Consider the following 16,819-nt stretch of genomic DNA (forward strand, 5'->3'; position numbering starts at 1 on the left):
TTCCCGGCTACGCCCGAGCGGGAGGTGGCGCTGCGAGCCCGGGGCGCCGCCGCCGCCGCCACCGCCGCGGTGCCGAGAAGCCCGCGCGGTTCCTGGAAACAGCGGCGCCCCGAGGGGGGTGGAGGGGGGAGGGGGGTGATAGGAATGATGGTTGCTGGGAGGTGTGAGAGTTCGATTATGGGAGGGAGATGATGCGAGGCTTTTGATGATGGAAGGGAGACACTGATGATGGTGATGGTCGTGGAAGGGAGACACTGGTGATGGTGATGATGCGAGACTGATGGTCGTGGAAGGGAGACACTGATGACGGTGATGGTGACGTGATAATGGGGGCAATTATAGACAGGACATAACGTTGACAATGATGAGGGTGATTGACGTATGTGCCATGATGAAAAAGGGCCATTGACGAGTGTGTTGAGTTTTTCTTGTTGTTGTTGTTGTTGTTCACGGTGGACAGGAGAGGAGGACGACGACGATGATGATGGCGATGGTGGTGCCAGGAGTGGTGAAATACGTCGGTGGTTAACGATGCTGACGAGAAGGAAGAGACATATAAAAAGAGACTTTTGACTGTTAAACAACTTTTATTGCCGCCAGCAGCAACAGCACTGGAGGCGATTCTGATATGAAATACACAAAGTCACCAGCAACACAAATAAATAAACGCTACAAATCCACGCGCTGTGGCGCTAAATGCACCGCGCACGACACAAAAGAAAAGTCACGTGGTGGTGGTGTTCATCGCGCACGCCACGGTGACGAGCGAGCGCTTTAGAAGGTGAACACGAGGGTGCCGTCCACGCTGGTACAGAGGGGGGCTTTTCCTGAAACACAGAGAGGGGCTTTTCCAGCCCCCCAGCGTTCGAAGAAGACGCGCACATCACCGACATGTGTGTGGTACGTGGCGTGCTCCAGCCGGAGCCGCGCCTTGAGCAGGCCCCTGAACACTGAAAGCACAGAGCAGCCGTCAGTGTCACCTTCAAGCATTTTTTCCTCGTTCTGTACACCGCGAAGTTGGCGAGGTCATGGCGCTTGTTAGCCAGGTAAGGCACCAACCCCATATACGAAGCTGCTGCTGTTGTAGAAGGGCACCCCCAGTTTCCTGAAGATGTCCCCCAAAAGGCGGAACATTGGTAAGAGCCGCTGGCAGCGTAAGTACCGGTGGGGCAGATCCTCCCTGGCACCGAAGGACATGCACAAATCTGTTACCCCTGGCGAGATTTGGCTGAGCCACACGGCCGATGGCAACGTGCAGTGTGCCAATCTCCACTGGAGGTCACCGCAGCGTTTGGCTACGGGAGACTTTGTACATTTGTTTCCACTGGGGGGCGGCCGCTATGAGGGGGAGAGAAATGGTCTCTCAATTTTGTGTCCGGCCGGTCGGCCAGGTCCCGGGAATGCAGCGCCTTGACACAGCACGTGTAGAGCGCCTTGACACAGCACGTGTAGTACGCCTTGACACAGCACGTGTAGAGCGCTTTGACACAGCACGTGTAGAGCGCCTTGACACAGCACGTGTAGAGCGCCTTGACACAGCACGTGTAGAGCGCCTTGACACAGCACGTGTAGAGCGCCTTGACACAGCACGTGGAGAGCGCCTTGACACAGCACGTGTAGAGCGCTTTGACACAGCACGTGTAGAGCGCCTTGACACAGCACGTGGAGAGCGCCTTGACACAGCACGTGTAGAGCGCTTTGACACAGCACGTGGAGAGCGCCTTGACACAGCACGTGTAGAGCGCTTTGACACAGCACGTGGAGAGCGCCTTGACACAGCACGTGTAGAGCGCTTTGACAAAGCACGTGGAGAGCGCCTTGACACAGCACGTGTAGAGCGCTTTGACACAGCACGTGGAGAGCGCCTTGACACAGCACGTGTAGAGCGCTTTGACACAGCACGTGTAGAGCGCTTTGACACAGCACGTGGAGAGCGCTGTGTTCGGGGCACTCTTCAGGGGCACGTTCCTGCAGCCTCGGAGCTTCAGTAGCTTGCCGGAGTCGCTGTAGCCAGACAGAGCGTGTAAGAAAAAGTGTAAGAGAAATAGAGAGTGTGAGAGGGAGAGTGCGCGAGAGAGTGAGAGTGTGTGTGAGAGTGTGTGAGAGAGAGTGTGAGAGTATGTGAGAGCGGGAGAGTGTGAGAGAGAGAGAGAGTGTGAGAATTTGAGAGAGTGTGAGAGGGAGAGTGCGCGAGAGAGTGAGAGTGTGTGTGAGAGTGTGTGAGAGAGAGTGTGAGAGTATGTGAGAGAGGGAGAGTGTGAGAGAGTGTGAGAATGTAAGAGAGTGAGAGAGTGCGTGAGAGAGAGAGTGTGTGTGAGAGAGAGTGTGAGAGAGAGAGTGAGAGTGTGAGAGTATGTGAGAGAGAGAGTGTGAGAGTATGTGAGAGAGTGAGAGTGTGTGTGAGAGAGAGAGTGTGGCGTAGAGCGTCATTCAATGGGCGGATCAAGCGGCACGGGGGAGTGGAGAGAGGGAGGAGAGCGGCGGGGGGTGGAGTGGAGAGAGCGAGAGAGAGAGAGCGGTGGGGGGTGGAGTGGAGAGAGCGAGAGAGAGCGGCGGGGGTGGAGTGGAGAGAGCGAGAGAGAGAGAGCGGTGGGGGGTGGAGTGGAGAGAGCGAGAGAGAGAGAGAGCGGCGGGGGGTGGAGTGGAGAGAGCGAGAGAGAGCGGTGGGGGGTGGAGTGGAGAGAGCGAGAGAGAGGCGGGGGGTGGAGGGAGTCGCTTTATGAGCTCGGAGCGCCGCTCACTCGAGCGACATTTCTTCCAGTCTCGCTCAGATCTCACGTCGTCCTCACCCTCCTCCTCACCCATCAGCCTTCCTCACCTGAGCGCCCAGGTGTTGACAGAGGATGGAGCTCTGTAGTTGAGCGAGGGTGTTGGCGTACACACACAGCACGCGTACACACACACACAGCACGCGTACACACACACAGCACGTGTACACACACAGCACACACAGCACGCGTACACACACACAGCACGCGTACACACACACAGCACGCGTACACACACACACACAGCACGCGTACACACACACACAGCACGCGCACACACACAGAGCACGTGTACACACACACAGCACACACAGCACGTGTACACACACACAGCACGTGCACACACACAGCACGTGTAACACACACACAGCACACACAGCACGCGTACACACACACACAGCACGCGCACACACACACAGCACGTGTACACACACAGCACACACAGCACGTGTACACACACACAGCACGCGCACACAGACGCACAGTCGTACAATACACAGACACGTGAATAAGGACACATAGGCATATACGCACGCTACAGTTGATACGTATCGTGTTCACCAAAACAATACAAACCACACACACCACACAAACACACACACCACACGCAACTCTCACACACACACACCTCACACCCCACACACACACAACTCATACACCACACATACAACTCACACACCACACATACAACTCACACGAACACCCCACACACACACAACTCATACACCACCCACACACACACCACACACACAACTCATACACCACCCACCACCACACACACACCACACACACACACAACTTATACACCACCCACACACACACACCACACACACACACAACTTATACACCACCCACACCACACACACCTCCCCCCACACACACAACTCATACACCACCCACACCACACACACCTCCCCACACACACAACTCATACACCACACACACCACACACACACACCCCACACACACAACTCATACGCCACACACACACACACCACACACAACTCATACACCACCCACACCACACACACACCCCACACACACAACTCATACGCCACACACACCACACACACACACCCCACACACACAACTCATACGCCACACACACACCACGCAACTCACGCGAACACCCCCCACACGGACACACACCTTGGCACGCACAGCGCCACGCACAGCCAGCGCCCGCCTCCTCACTCCATGCGGCCCGAGGGAGATCCGAAGTCTCGGCTGTGGGGGAGCGCGGGGGAGGAGGTGGAGGAGGTGGACGAGGAGGAGACGAGGAGGAGGTGGACGAGGAGGAGGCGGGGGAGCGAGGGACATGGGCCCCGGGACCCCCACGGGCCCCGGGGGCCGGGGCCCGTGAGGAGACGGAGAGAGCGCGGGGAGAGCGGGGAGAGCGCGCGGCGGCGGCGGTGAGCGAGAGAGGTGAGAGACAGGGGGGAGTGAGGGGGGGGGGGTGAGGGGGGATGGGTGGGAGAGTGAGGGGGGGTGGTGAGGGGGGAGAGTGAGGGGGGTGGGAGAGTGAGGGGAGAGTGATGGGAGTGAGGGGGGAGAGGTGGGAGAATTAGGGGAGAGTGAGGGGGGAGTGAGGTAGGGAGGGGGAGAGTGAGGGGGGAGAGTGAGGGGGGAGGGGTGGTAGGGAGGGGGGAAAGTGATGGGAGTGAGGGGGCAGAGGTTTGAGAGTGAGGGGGGGAGTGAGGGGGGGGGGGGAGAGTGAGGGGGGGGAGAGTGAGGGGGGAGGGGTGGTAGGGAGGGGGGAGAGTGAGGGGGGGGGAGGGTGATGGGAGAGTGAGGGGAGAGAGTGAGGGGGGAGAGTGAGGGGGGAGAGGGAGGGGGGAGAGTGAGGGGGGAGGGTGAGGGGGGAGAGTGATGGGAGTGAGGGGGGAGAGGTTGGAGAGTGAGGGGGGAGAGTGAGGGGGGAGAGTGAGGGGATTGAGGGGGGAGGGTGAGGGGGAGAGTGATTGGGAGTGAGGGGGGAGAGGTTGGAGAGTGAGGGGGGAGAGTGAGGGGGGGAGAGTGAGGGGGGGAGAGTGATGGGAGTGAGGGGGGAGAGGTTGGAGAGTGAGGGGGAGAGAGTGAGGGGGGGAGAGTGAGGGGGGGAGAGTGCGGGGGGGAGAGTGATGGGAGGGAGGGGGGAGAGGTTGGAGAGTGAGGGGGGAGAGTGAGGGGGGAGAGTGAGGGGGGGAGAGTGATGGGAGTGGAGGGGGAGAGGTTGGAGAGTGAGGGGGGAGAGTTGAGGGGGGAGAGTGAGGGGGGGAGAGTGAGGGGAGGTGAGGGGGGAGAGTTAGGGGGGGAGTAGTGAGGGGAGTGAGGGGAGAGTGAGGGCTTGAGGGGGGAGGGAGGGGGAGGAGTGAGGGGGGAGAGTGCGGGGGGAGAGTGATGGGAGTGAGGGGGAGTGAGAGGGATGGGAGAGTGGAGGGGGGAGAGTGATGGGCGTGAGGGGGGAGAGGTTGGAGAGTGAGGGGGAGAGTGGAGGGGAGAGTGAGGGGGGAGAGTGAGGGGGGGAGAGTGATGGGAGTGAGGGGGGAGAGGTTGGAGAGTGAGGGGGGAGAGTGAGGGGGGGAGAGTGATGGGAGTGAGGGGGAGAGGTTGGAGAGTGAGGGGGAGAGTGAGGGGGGGAGAGTGAGGGGGGGAGAGTGAGGGGAGTGAGGGGGGAGAGTGAGGGGGGGAGAGTGAGGGGAGTGAGGGGGGAGAGTGAGGGGATGAGGGGGGAGGGTGAGGGGGGAGAGTGAGGGGGGAGTGGGGGGGAGTGAGGGGGGGGAGGGTGATGGGAGAATGATGGGGGATGTGGGAGACGTTCAGAGTTCCACAGTGGAATTCGAGGTGGGGGTGAAGGGTTTCACACGGCACAAACCCTGTGCGGTTCATCCGTCTCTTCCTCGATGGTGTTTCTAATCAATGGAGGCCACGTAGCGGGGAGACGCGTTCCCGAGTTACGGTGATGATGGTGGTAGTGGTGATGGTAGTGATGATGATGGTAGTGATGGTGACGTTAGTGATGATGGTGGTGATGGTAGTGATGGGAATGTTAGTGGTGATGGAAGTGATGGTGGTGGTGGTCGTGATGGTGGTGGTGATGCTGTTGGAGTTTTCGTTAAAGCTGAAGAGAGACCGCGACCAGCGGCACGCCTGGGAGATCGTTTTCTATACTCTCAGTTCTTTCGGTAAAGTCACCATGTAGGTAAAAAATGAAACGAAAATGAAATAAAAAACAATAAAATCACGACGTTTCGGAGGCAACACAAGTCTCCGTCATCAGGTGGGACCTCCGAAACGTCGTGATTTTATTGTTTTATTTTTATTTCATTTTTGTTTCATTTTTTACCTACGTGACTTTACCGATAGAACTAAGAGTATGAATCCTTGCAGTCACGAAAGCTTCACATCTAGATCGTTCTCTGTGTGTCTGTGTGTGTCTGTACGCGAGTGTGTCTCTGTGTGTGTCTGTACGAGAGTGTGTCTCTGTTGTGTCTGTACGAGAGTGTGTCTCTGTGTGTCTGTACGAGAGTGTGTCTCTGTGTGTGTCTGTACGAGAGTGTGTCTCTGTGTGTGTCTGTACGAGAGTGTGTATCTGTGTGTGTCTGTACGCGAGTGTGTGTCTGTACGAGAGTGTGTCTCTGTGTGTGTCTGTACGAGAGTGTGTCTCTGTGTGCGTCTGTACGCGAGTGTGTCTCTGTGTGTGTCTGTACGAGAGTGTGTCTCTGTGTGTCTGTACGAGAGTGTGTCTCTGTGTGTCTGTACGAGAGTGTGTCTCTGTGTGTGTCTGTACGAGAGTGTGTCTGCGTATATGAGGGAGTGTCTCTGTATGAGCGAGTGGGGAGCGGTGGTGTAGCAGTCGGCGCGCTGCGCTACGAACCCGGCGACCCGAGTTCGAAGCCCGCTCACGGCCAGCATCACCGGTGACGATTATCTGCACCAGCCCTGGGTCTCCCCTAGGTATACTCAGCCTCAAATGGTGCAGTGTGTATTAAACATCGCCACTGGGGAGACAAAGGCGGCCGGGCTTGGTGCTGGCCACCCACCCCCTCGTGCGCCGTGCCGGCCTTCATTGGTTGCTCCTCGCTAACAGCACTTGCCCCAACAGTCCGTAAAGGCTATACAGGGGATCTTTGTCTTTGTGTCAGTGACGTGGTGTAGCCGAGTTGCACTGCCACAGAGCGTTACGAATCGTGCCGAACTAGTCAGGGCAGTGGGAAAACTACCGAAGGTAATAATCGTCACCGGTGTTGGCCGTGAGCGGGAATCGAACTCGGGAACTCGCCGGGTTCGTAGGGCAGCGCGCTAACCGCTGCACCACCGCTCCCCACGATCACTCGCCCACAGCGAGAAGGGGGCGGGGGGGGGAGCCCCGGGTTCGACTCCCGACTCGGACGCTTCCCGTGCGTGGAGGTCTGTGTCTTCTCCCTCTCTGTTCTGAGCGCGGATTGTCTCCGATGTGCCGGGTCCCCTCCGATTTCGAGCGGTATTTTTTGGCAGCTAGAAAGTTCCACGTGCTGATGATGAGCCACTTTGTTGAGCTCTCATTTGTGATTGCCATGTCGCTACTGAACATTAAGAGCCTTACTCCTAGGTTTTTTTTTTCGGTGAAGTCACGTAGGTAAAAATAAATAATAAAATGATAGAAATAATAATAGAAATAAAATAATTACTTTATCTATAAAAAATAAATATTAAAATTATAGAAATAATAATAGAAATAAAATGATTCTTTTATTTCTATTACCGTTTCTATCAATTTATTATATAATTATTTTATTTTTATTCTTCGTTATATCATTTTATTATTTATTTTTGTTATTTATTTTTACCTACGTGACTTTACCGAAAAACCTAGGAGTATGAATTCTTGCAGTCACGAAAGCTTCAAATCTAGAATTAAGAGCCTTGCCTGATGAAATCAAATTAAAAATTATGTTTGAGCAGTTTATAACGAAAACAAAGCCTACCAAACGTAACATCCAAAACATTTTTACAATGCGGTCAAAATGACCCACGAGAAATACTCACCGCGTCTCAAGGAGGGTTCTGCCGAGTTTGCTCAGTAGGGGGTGATGATGATGATGCTGTGTGTGTGTGTACGAGCCCAATCGAGTGCGACACGGTGACGAGATGTTAACCACCTCGCCTGGTATACGGGAGATCGTGGGTTCGACCCTGACGCCTGCTGTATATTTGGAGTTTGCGTGTCTCTCTCTCTCCCCGTGGTCGCGTGGATTTTTTTTCTCTGGATGGCCGGACTTTCCCTCCACATTTATAATCAACTTCATGCTCAAAAATTTTACACATGACGGTAAGCCACTTCGTTGAAATACATTTTTTTAGGTCAGGTCACTTTTCAGTGGGCGTTACCTGGTAAAGTAAAAAAAAGATTATTTCAGTGATTGGCAGTTTGGTCAATACCCAGTGAAATTACACGTTTTGTTTTATAGCGATGATAACACAGACGAAACCCACGCAGAATCGAAGAACAACAACATGCGAATCCCTCTTGCGCTATCGATAATCCCCTAACCTTCAGCGGAACGCAGACCTTCACCCAAACCAAATCACATAACCCCTCAACCTTGACCCTCATCCAAACCCGGAGCACTATCGGTAAATCTGAACGTTCACACTCTCGCCGTGGCCACGAGCCCTATCCCACACAGCATCCATGACACTGCCCCCGCTCCCGCCTGATAACACCCAACTTTAATAGGGATGTTTATTTCTGCCCGCACCCCTACAAGAAGCGTTCCCACCCGCACCCCTACGGAACGTTGACTCTCGCCATGGCCACGAGTCCTATCCCGCACGCTCCCACCTTCAACAGTGTGCCGTTTGTTACCGGACGCTTGGCATATTACCCGTGGCAACATCCCACCCCCCAAACCCCCCCACTGGTACTCCTGTAGACTGCGCGTGCTGATCACCCTGCGTCGATACCAACTCTCCTGCATAATGACAACGATAATGATTGTAATTGTTCTCTCCAGGGACCTCTGACCCTGACCCGGAGCCATCGACCTCAGGGCTGGAGCTGCTAGCGCCACTCCAGCCAGCACCACCCATCCTCCTGCCAGGGTACAGCAGCACCAACAGCGGCAACAGTAGCAGCAACAGCAGCAACAACAGCAGCAACAAAATCAGCAACAGCAGCAGGATTAACAGTTGCAACAGCAGCAGCAACAACAGCAACAACAGCAGCAACAGCAGCAACAACAGCAGCAGCCACGACAGCAACTGCTGCTGTAGGAACATCAAGATTAACAGCAGCAACAGCAGCAGCATTAACAGCAGCAACAGCTGCAACAGCAGCAGCAGCGGCAGCAACCCTCGGCAGACATCACCATGTGGCAGCAGTGCGTGGCTCTCTGTGCCAGCATCGCACACATTACCACCATCATCGCCATCGCCACCACCATCGCCACCACCATCATCACCATCACCGCCGCCACGACCGCCACCACGGCAGCCATCGCCACACCTGCCATCGCCACACCCGCCATCGCCACCACCACGGCTATCGGCAGCGCCGCAGCCGATGGCGCTGGGCGCGGGGCGGCCGGTGACCGCCGCCACCGGCGCCGAACCCGAAAAGTTGAAGCGCGACCGGCGGCGGCGGGGGGGGCAGGCGTCGGTGGGGAACGGCGGCGATCGCGGCGTCGCCAACGACAACGGTAACGTCGGCAACGGCCGCGGCAACCGCGGCGGCACCGGCGGCGTCAGCGGTAGCGCCGGCGGCGACGGCGGCGGGGTGCGGACTCACTTCCACACCTTCCCGTGCCTGGAGGACTTCTGCGCGGTGCAGCGCAGCCACCGCATGCTGGAGGAGAGCGGCTTCTACTGGGGCCACCTGTCCAGCGCCGAGGCGGCCGCGGCGCTGCTCGGCAAGCCGGTGGGCACCTTCCTGGTGCGCGACAGCCGCCACGGGGCCCACTTCTTCTCGCTGAGCGCCGTGACGGAGCGGGGCCCCACCAGCGTGCGCGTACATTTCCGCGCCGGCGCCTTTGCCCTCGACACGGTGCAGGAGGCGGTGCACGCGGCGCCGCGCTTCGCCAGCCTCATGGAGCTCATCGAGCACTACATGGGCGAGTCGCGCCGGCTCGACCGGGCCGGGGGGGGGGGCGGCGGCGACGACGACGGCGGCGACCGCCGGCACCGGCGCCGCGACGGGGCGCGCTACTGCGTGACGCACGACGACGGCACGCGCCTGCCGCTGCTGCTGTCCCGCCCGCTGCCCCGCCACGCCGGGGCGCCGCCGTCCATGCAGCACGCGTGCCGCCGCGCCATCCACCGCGCCGTGCCCGGCGAGCGCCTCGCCGAGCTGCCGCTGCCCGCGCCGCTCCGGGACTTCCTCGAGAGCTACCCGTCGCAGGTGTGAGCCGGAGGACCCGCGGGGGCGGAGGGGGGCGGGGGGTTGACGGGGCGCGATGGGATGGGGCGGGCGGCTATCCCCTCTTGGAGGTACCCGTCTAAACGTACAACCCCACCCACACCCCAAAGACAAAGATGCCCCGCGTGTCCCATTAACAGACGCCGAATGAAGGCCACTGGCGCTGCGGCACACGACGGGGTGGTGGGCGGCCAGCACCACGCCCGGCCGCCGTCGTCTCCCGCAGTGGCGACGTTTGTTTTACCCACATCGCACCGGGTGCTCATTTTAGGGGAGGAGGCCCAGGCCCCGGTGCTGGTGGCCATGAGCGGGAATCGAACTCGGGTCATAGCCGGGTTCGTGGCGCGGCGCGCTGGCCGTTGCACCACCCCACACCCCACCCACGGTGGAAGTGGCGCTGCCTCTCGTCGCCCCCAGAGGAGTCGGACTCACAAACTGCGTCGAAGAACAAGACCCGGAGTTGGCCTCTGAACTCGAGGATCGGATTTTGGGATTTGCGGCCGCCGGAAGTCCGCTGACAGTCGAAGCCGCACGCTGCTGCATCCAAGACCCAGATGCGGCGAAGAACTCAGAATCTGGATTTGAATTCGCGCTGTTCCATTCAAGACCCGGAATTGGTTAATGACCTGGATCAGGATTCGAATTCACGCTGCTGCTCCCAAGACACGGATCCGCATTAGGACCCTGGATCAGGATTCGAATTCACGCTGCTGTACCCAAAACCCGGATGTGGATCGGGACTCTGGATCTGGATTCGAACTCACACTGCTACATCCGGACCGCGATCTGCATCTGGACTTTTTGTGCACCGTGCGCAGATCCAGACCTTGAGCCAAACTCACAATCTGCACCTCAACTGGAAATCGAACCCATGCAAGTTTCCACCCAGAGTCAAAACATGAACATCGCACGTTTGCTGGGCGTGAAGTCAAACCCAAACACTCCTCAGGCACCTTGACCAGGAGTCAAACCCAGGCTCCGCAGCCGGATGTGCAGTCGACTCTGCTCTTGAACGCGGGAGTACAGAGTGCAGAGTTGAACATTGATTTCATTTAACTCGTGAGAGCGGGCTGGAGAGATGGCCAGGAGTAACCTGACCTGGGCCATCTGCAGCAGTGACCTGGGTAAAACCTGGAGTCGAACTGAATGTGGGGATATCCGGAGTGTGTGTGTATGGGAGTGTGTGTGTGTGTAGGTGTATGGGGGTGTGTGTGTGTATGGGGGTGTGTGTACGTATATGAGAGTGTGTGTAGGTGTATGGGAGTGTGTGTGTGTAGGTGTATGGGAGAGTGTGTAGGTGTATGGGAGTGTTTGTGTGTAGGTGTATGGGAGTGTGTGTATGTGTAGGTGTATGGGAATGTGTGTGTGTGGAGGTGTATGGGAATGTGTGTGTGTGTAGGTGTATGGGAATGTGTGTGTGTGTAGGTGTATGGGAATGTGTGTGTGTGTGTGTGTGTAGGTGTATGAGAGTGAGTGTGTGTGTGTAGGTGTATGGGAGTGTGTGTGTGTAGGTGTGTGTAGGTGTATGGGAGTGTGTGTATGTGTAGGTGTATGGGAATGTGTGTGTGTGGAGGTGTATGGGAATGTGTGTGTGTGTAGGTGTATGGGAATGTGTGTGTGTGTAGGTGTATGGGAATGTGTGTGTGTGTGTAGGTGTATGGGAATGTGTGTGTGTGTGTAGGTGTATGAGAGTGAGTGTGTGTGTGTAGGTGTATGGGAGTGTGTGTGTGTGTGTAGGTGTATGGGAGTGTGTGTGTTGTTGTTTTTTGAAATCCATTACAGAGTTTGTGCAACAGGGGACCGAGTGAGGGATCGAACTGTTTGCCCGAGAACTCCGCGTCACACGGCACCAGCGGGCATGGCAACTCACACGCGATGCATTCGTTACGGTTTCTCGAGTCGGGCTACTTGCTACCGATTGTACGCTATCTGCTTAAGAACTCTTCTTTGACATAAAAGTAAGTCCCCCAATTCCTGTTCAGGTGCAAGAATTACTGAAGCACAACGCAAGCGCGCGTATATAATCGCGGCGATACCAAATTCTGATCATATGCAGGGATATTTATGTATGTGTAACAGTTGATATATTACGTTACGGTATAGGGTGGCTGCCATAGCGGTGTTACGGTTATCACCGCACTGTCACTCGCGATCCAGAGGTTGCCGGTTCGATTCCACGTCCTGGCGCCCTGGGTGGTTGAAACGACGTTCCTTGAATTCTCCGCGAGCCGCCGCCACCACCACCACCACCGCAACCACCAACACCGCCACCACCGCCGCTGTCACCACCGCCACCACCGCCAACACCGCCACCACCGCTACAATCACCGACTCCATCTCCGCCACCATCGCCACCACTGCCACCATCGCCACCACCGCCACCATCGCCACCACCGCAACCGCCAACGCCACAATCACCGACTCCATCTCCGCCACCACCGCTACCGCCACCACCGCCACCACCACCGCCACCACCACCGCAACCGCCACCACCGCCACAATCACCGACTCCATCTCCGCCACCACCGCTACCACCACCACCAGCACCACCACCGCTACCGCCACCACCGCAACCGCCAACACTGCCACAATCACCGACTCTATCTCCGCCACCACCACCACCGCCACCGCCTCCGTCCACCCAGCGGAGTGAATTGGTCCGGCACGGTCGGACAGTCGATCCATCGATGGGCAGGTCGCGTCCGGTGAGGTCAAATGTGGCAACACGTGGGTGTGTGTGTAGGTGTATGGGTGTGTGTGTATGGGTGTGTGTGTACGGGTGTGTGTGTATGGGTGTGTGCGGGTGTGCGTGTGGTGCTCGCTAACAGCACTTTTCCGAACAGTCTGCGAAATACTATCCAGGGGATCTTTGTCTTTGTGTGGGTGTCTGTGTGTGTGCTGCTCGCTAACGGCACTTGCCCCAACAGTTTGTTAAGGCTATACGGGGGATCTTTGTCTTTGTCTCTTCTATGGGAAGCGGTGGCGTAGTGGTTAGAGCACTACGCTATGAACCCAGGCCAACCGAATTCCTCGTTCCCGCTCAAGACCAATAACAGTGGGCAATATATGAACTTCTCCTGGCCCTCTCCTAGGTCGACTCGGCCTTAAATGAGTACCTAGTGCGGTGTGTAAATATTATCAACACTGGGGAGACAAAGGCGGCCGGGCGTGGTTTTGGCCCCCACGTGTGCCGTGTCGGCCGTAATAGGTGCTCGCTAACAGCACTTGCCCCAGCAGTCTGTGCAAGGCTATACGGGGGATCTTTGTTTCTTGTCCGTTCTCTGAGCAGGTATTCTTCGGGCACACCCATCTCCTGTTTACAGCCCTGAGCCAGTGGTGGAAGTTCCACATTCCTATGGCGGGGGCGGATATACACCCCGCGTGACAACCACCTGCCGTGCAGAAGGGAAGAGAAAAAAATGTTGAAATGCAAAAAAATGTCATCAAAGTTTTGTCTCGAGAGACGTTAATTTGGCCGCAGAAAATCTATGGATGCAAGGACGTCAACCAAATACACGACGTTAATCGTCGTCATTTTGATCTCGCCAAGTAACCGTCGTGTATATAATCCGCACACAGACGCAGCCGAAGACCAACAACCACGGCGTTCGTGCCAGGCTAGGTGCACACAGCCCCGGCACAAATACACGCACGCACGCGCCTCGATTTACAATGACACACGCAGACAGACTCACGTTCACACACACGCGCACGGATACATCTAAATAAACACACGTACCGAATTACATGCGTGCAAAAACAGATCCGCAACACACAGTTTTTGCGACCACATGCAGAGACACGCCAACACGTGCACGCGGGTCCAAACGCGTGCACGTACACACACACACATGTACATATGCGTATTTTATAAACACGAAAACACGCGCACATATATAGATACATACCCCATAAGGTATTTGTGTTGTGACGTGCGTTGTATTTTTTCAAGAAAAAGCGCCACTTAATTATGTTTATTTATCCACAAGACACACACACACACGAGTATGTGTGTGCGTACGTGTATGCGATATATTATTGATTAAGTCATAATGTCATATCGTACATTTTAACTTTGAAAATTGCACACATTAAATATTTATTATAACAATCAGAGCTGCTTCCTTGTGACCTCTCTTATACGGGGACGTTGAGTTCAGAAGAGCGGTCTCTGTGTCTCTGTGTCTTTAGACAATGGCAGAGAGAGAGAGCGGTCTCTGTGTCTCTGTGTCTCTAGACAATGGCAGAGAGAGAGAGAGCCGTCCCTGTGTCTCTATGCAATAGCAGAGAGAGCCGTCTCTGTGTCTCTAGACAACAGCAGAGAGAGAGAGAGAGCGGTCTCTGTGTCTCTAGACAACAGCAGAGAAAGCTTTCCCTGACGACAAATTCAACTTTCTCCTCCTGGATCACAAAGTCAAATCCATGTCCGCACACGCGCGCGTGCTTGCGTGCTACCTAGCGTCATTAACTCGAGGAAGATTTTCCACTTTTCAGATCTCTTCAAATCCTCTCGGGGAGTTCTTCAAGAACCCCCCCCCCCCCCCCCAACTTTAGGAGGCGCGGTGGCAGACGGAAGGAGACGTCAACATTCGAGTGATTTCATGCTCAAAGATTCAGCCATGCCGCACTCATCCTGCTGTCCACAGCCATGCAGAGCTAATGGTGGGGATTCTAAATTCACATGGTGGAAGCGACACTCTCCATGCATATGACGACGACTGTGAGCTTCCCCACAAAGTGGTACTCTATTTATCGACCCTGAAAGGATGATGGGCTGAGTCTCCGTGAACGTTTGTGCCGCTGTTCCAGTCACATTCACTGCCCTTACATAATCACCCATTGACACACACAGTGACCAAATAGACTTGCACAGACTCACATGGTCACATAGACACAAATTCTTACATAGAGACTCATAGACTCATGTACACTGACACGATCTAAAGAGGACGACAAAGAGTAAACGGATATGTACACAGAGACCCGTAGACTCACATAGTCATAGAGACTCATAGACTCGCACAAATAATCATAGGCTCACACTAAGACCCATAGACTCGCATATGCATACATGATCCAAGGACTTACGCACAGAGACCCATAAAATTGCAGAGACCCATAGACTCAAATCGTCATCGAGACACATAGACTTACATAGAGACCCATAGACTCACGTACATTTACACAATCTATAGACGACGACAAAGCGTAAACTGATATGTACACAGAGACCCGTAGACTCACATTGTCAGAGACCCATAAACTAGCAAAACGACCCATAGCGCTTGCGGTGGGGGGAACGGAGGGGCGGTGGGGTACAGGAGATGGTGGTGGTGGGTGGGGGGTGAGAAGGATGGGGGGGGGTCGATGAGAAGGAGATTTGGATGATGTTGACATTTTTTTGGTCTGTGCTCGAGTCCTTTGACGTCACGGGTAGAGGAACTTAATCCGGCCTCAGAGAGGCGGCGTCTAGAAACGAGCTCAGCCACGCGTCCATTCATGCGCCGGCAGCAAAGACAAAGGTCCCCCGTGTAGCCTTCAACGGAACCTGCCGAATGAATTTACATCTGACACAGATACAACGGAGAGGCTGATCGATGCCCGGGTGGGTGCGGTCGAGGGATGGCTCCCTATTGGTCAATCACGTTATGTATGCCAATAATTTGGTAATTGCTGCTCACTCCGAGGAGGAGTTGAAGGCGCAGCTACTTAACCTGCATGGAGCGTGCCACTAAGAGGTGGGATCTTACCATTAGCTCCACCAAAACTAAGCACCTGCCTGGGTATTTTTTGCCACACTCCACCCCTCAACTCCCCATTGGTGATGGAGCAGTTGTGGAGAGAGTGGAGAGTTTCCCATGCCCGGGCAGTGTGCTTATGACCAGCTCCGGTTTGACAGCAGAGGTCTCATTCTGAATCGTACGGGTGACATAATCTTTTCATCGGCTGCGTAACGCTGTGTGGAAACTACCTGGTCTGTCACTCCGCACGAAGTTTCGGGTCTTGTCGGCCACAAGCATGCCCTCCCTTCTCAATGATTGTGAAACATGGACCCTCTAATGGAACACCTGCGCCAGTTATAAACATTCAGGCTGGCATGCTTACAATCCACCCTGGGTTTAACCAGGCTGGATTGTGTGAGGAGCCCACAAATCCTTTAAAGACCAGGACACATTCCATCAGTGAGCTCCTCCGGCAGGCAAGGCTCCGTTGGCTGCGTCATGTCGCCCGCATGCCCAGCCACCGCATGCCCAGCCACCGCATGCCCAGCCACCGCATGCCCAGCCACCGCATGCCCAGCCACCGCATGCCCAGCCACCGCATGCCCAGCCACCGCATGCCCAGCCACCGCATGCCCAGCCACCGCATGCCCAGCCACCGCATGCCCAGCCACCGCATGCCCAGCCACCGCATGCCCAAGCAGCTTCTGTTTTGCCGCATAGAGGGGGCTAAACAGGCACGGCACGGGCTGGAGCAGAGATGGAGCTGATGCGATACGGAAGGGTGTGGAGCTGAGTGGACTTGCCGATGACTGGTACCAGCGGTGTCAAGATTGGCCTCTGTGGAGGAGGCTCGTGAAGGACGCTGCTACTGGGCAGTTGGAGGCAGTCGCCCTCCAGCAACAACGGAGGGCAGAGGAGCGACGCTCACAACAACGAGCGAAGCGCCGGGTGGC

At 56.0% G+C, this 16,819-nt stretch overlaps 1 protein-coding gene across 7 annotated transcripts; it reads left to right on the forward strand.

The window, feature by feature from the left end:
- The first annotated feature begins 2,727 nt into the window (after positions 1 to 2,727).
- LOC133348008 (suppressor of cytokine signaling 1-like) lies at positions 2,728 to 14,257 on the forward strand. Of its 7 annotated transcripts, none has more exons than XM_061560812.1 (3): positions 2,728 to 4,193; positions 8,744 to 11,742; positions 11,825 to 14,257. In XM_061560812.1, exon 2 carries the CDS (start codon positions 9,292 to 9,294, stop codon positions 10,129 to 10,131), a length of 840 nt encoding a protein of 279 aa, XP_061416796.1. In that variant the 5' UTR covers positions 2,728 to 4,193; positions 8,744 to 9,291; the 3' UTR covers positions 10,132 to 11,742; positions 11,825 to 14,257. The 7 variants fall into 7 exon arrangements, with proteins under 7 accessions (XP_061416796.1, XP_061416792.1, XP_061416793.1 ...); XM_061560808.1 differs by having other exon boundaries at positions 3,316 to 4,193; positions 8,744 to 11,768; XM_061560809.1 differs by having other exon boundaries at positions 3,316 to 4,193; positions 11,881 to 14,257.
- The last annotated feature ends 2,562 nt before the right edge of the window (positions 14,258 to 16,819 follow it).

The sequence above is a fragment of the Lethenteron reissneri genome, chromosome 26, assembly GCF_015708825.2.
Source record: "Lethenteron reissneri isolate LAM-NWPU_2019-01 chromosome 26, ASM1570882v1, whole genome shotgun sequence".
NCBI lineage: Eukaryota > Metazoa > Chordata > Hyperoartia > Petromyzontiformes > Petromyzontidae > Lethenteron > Lethenteron reissneri.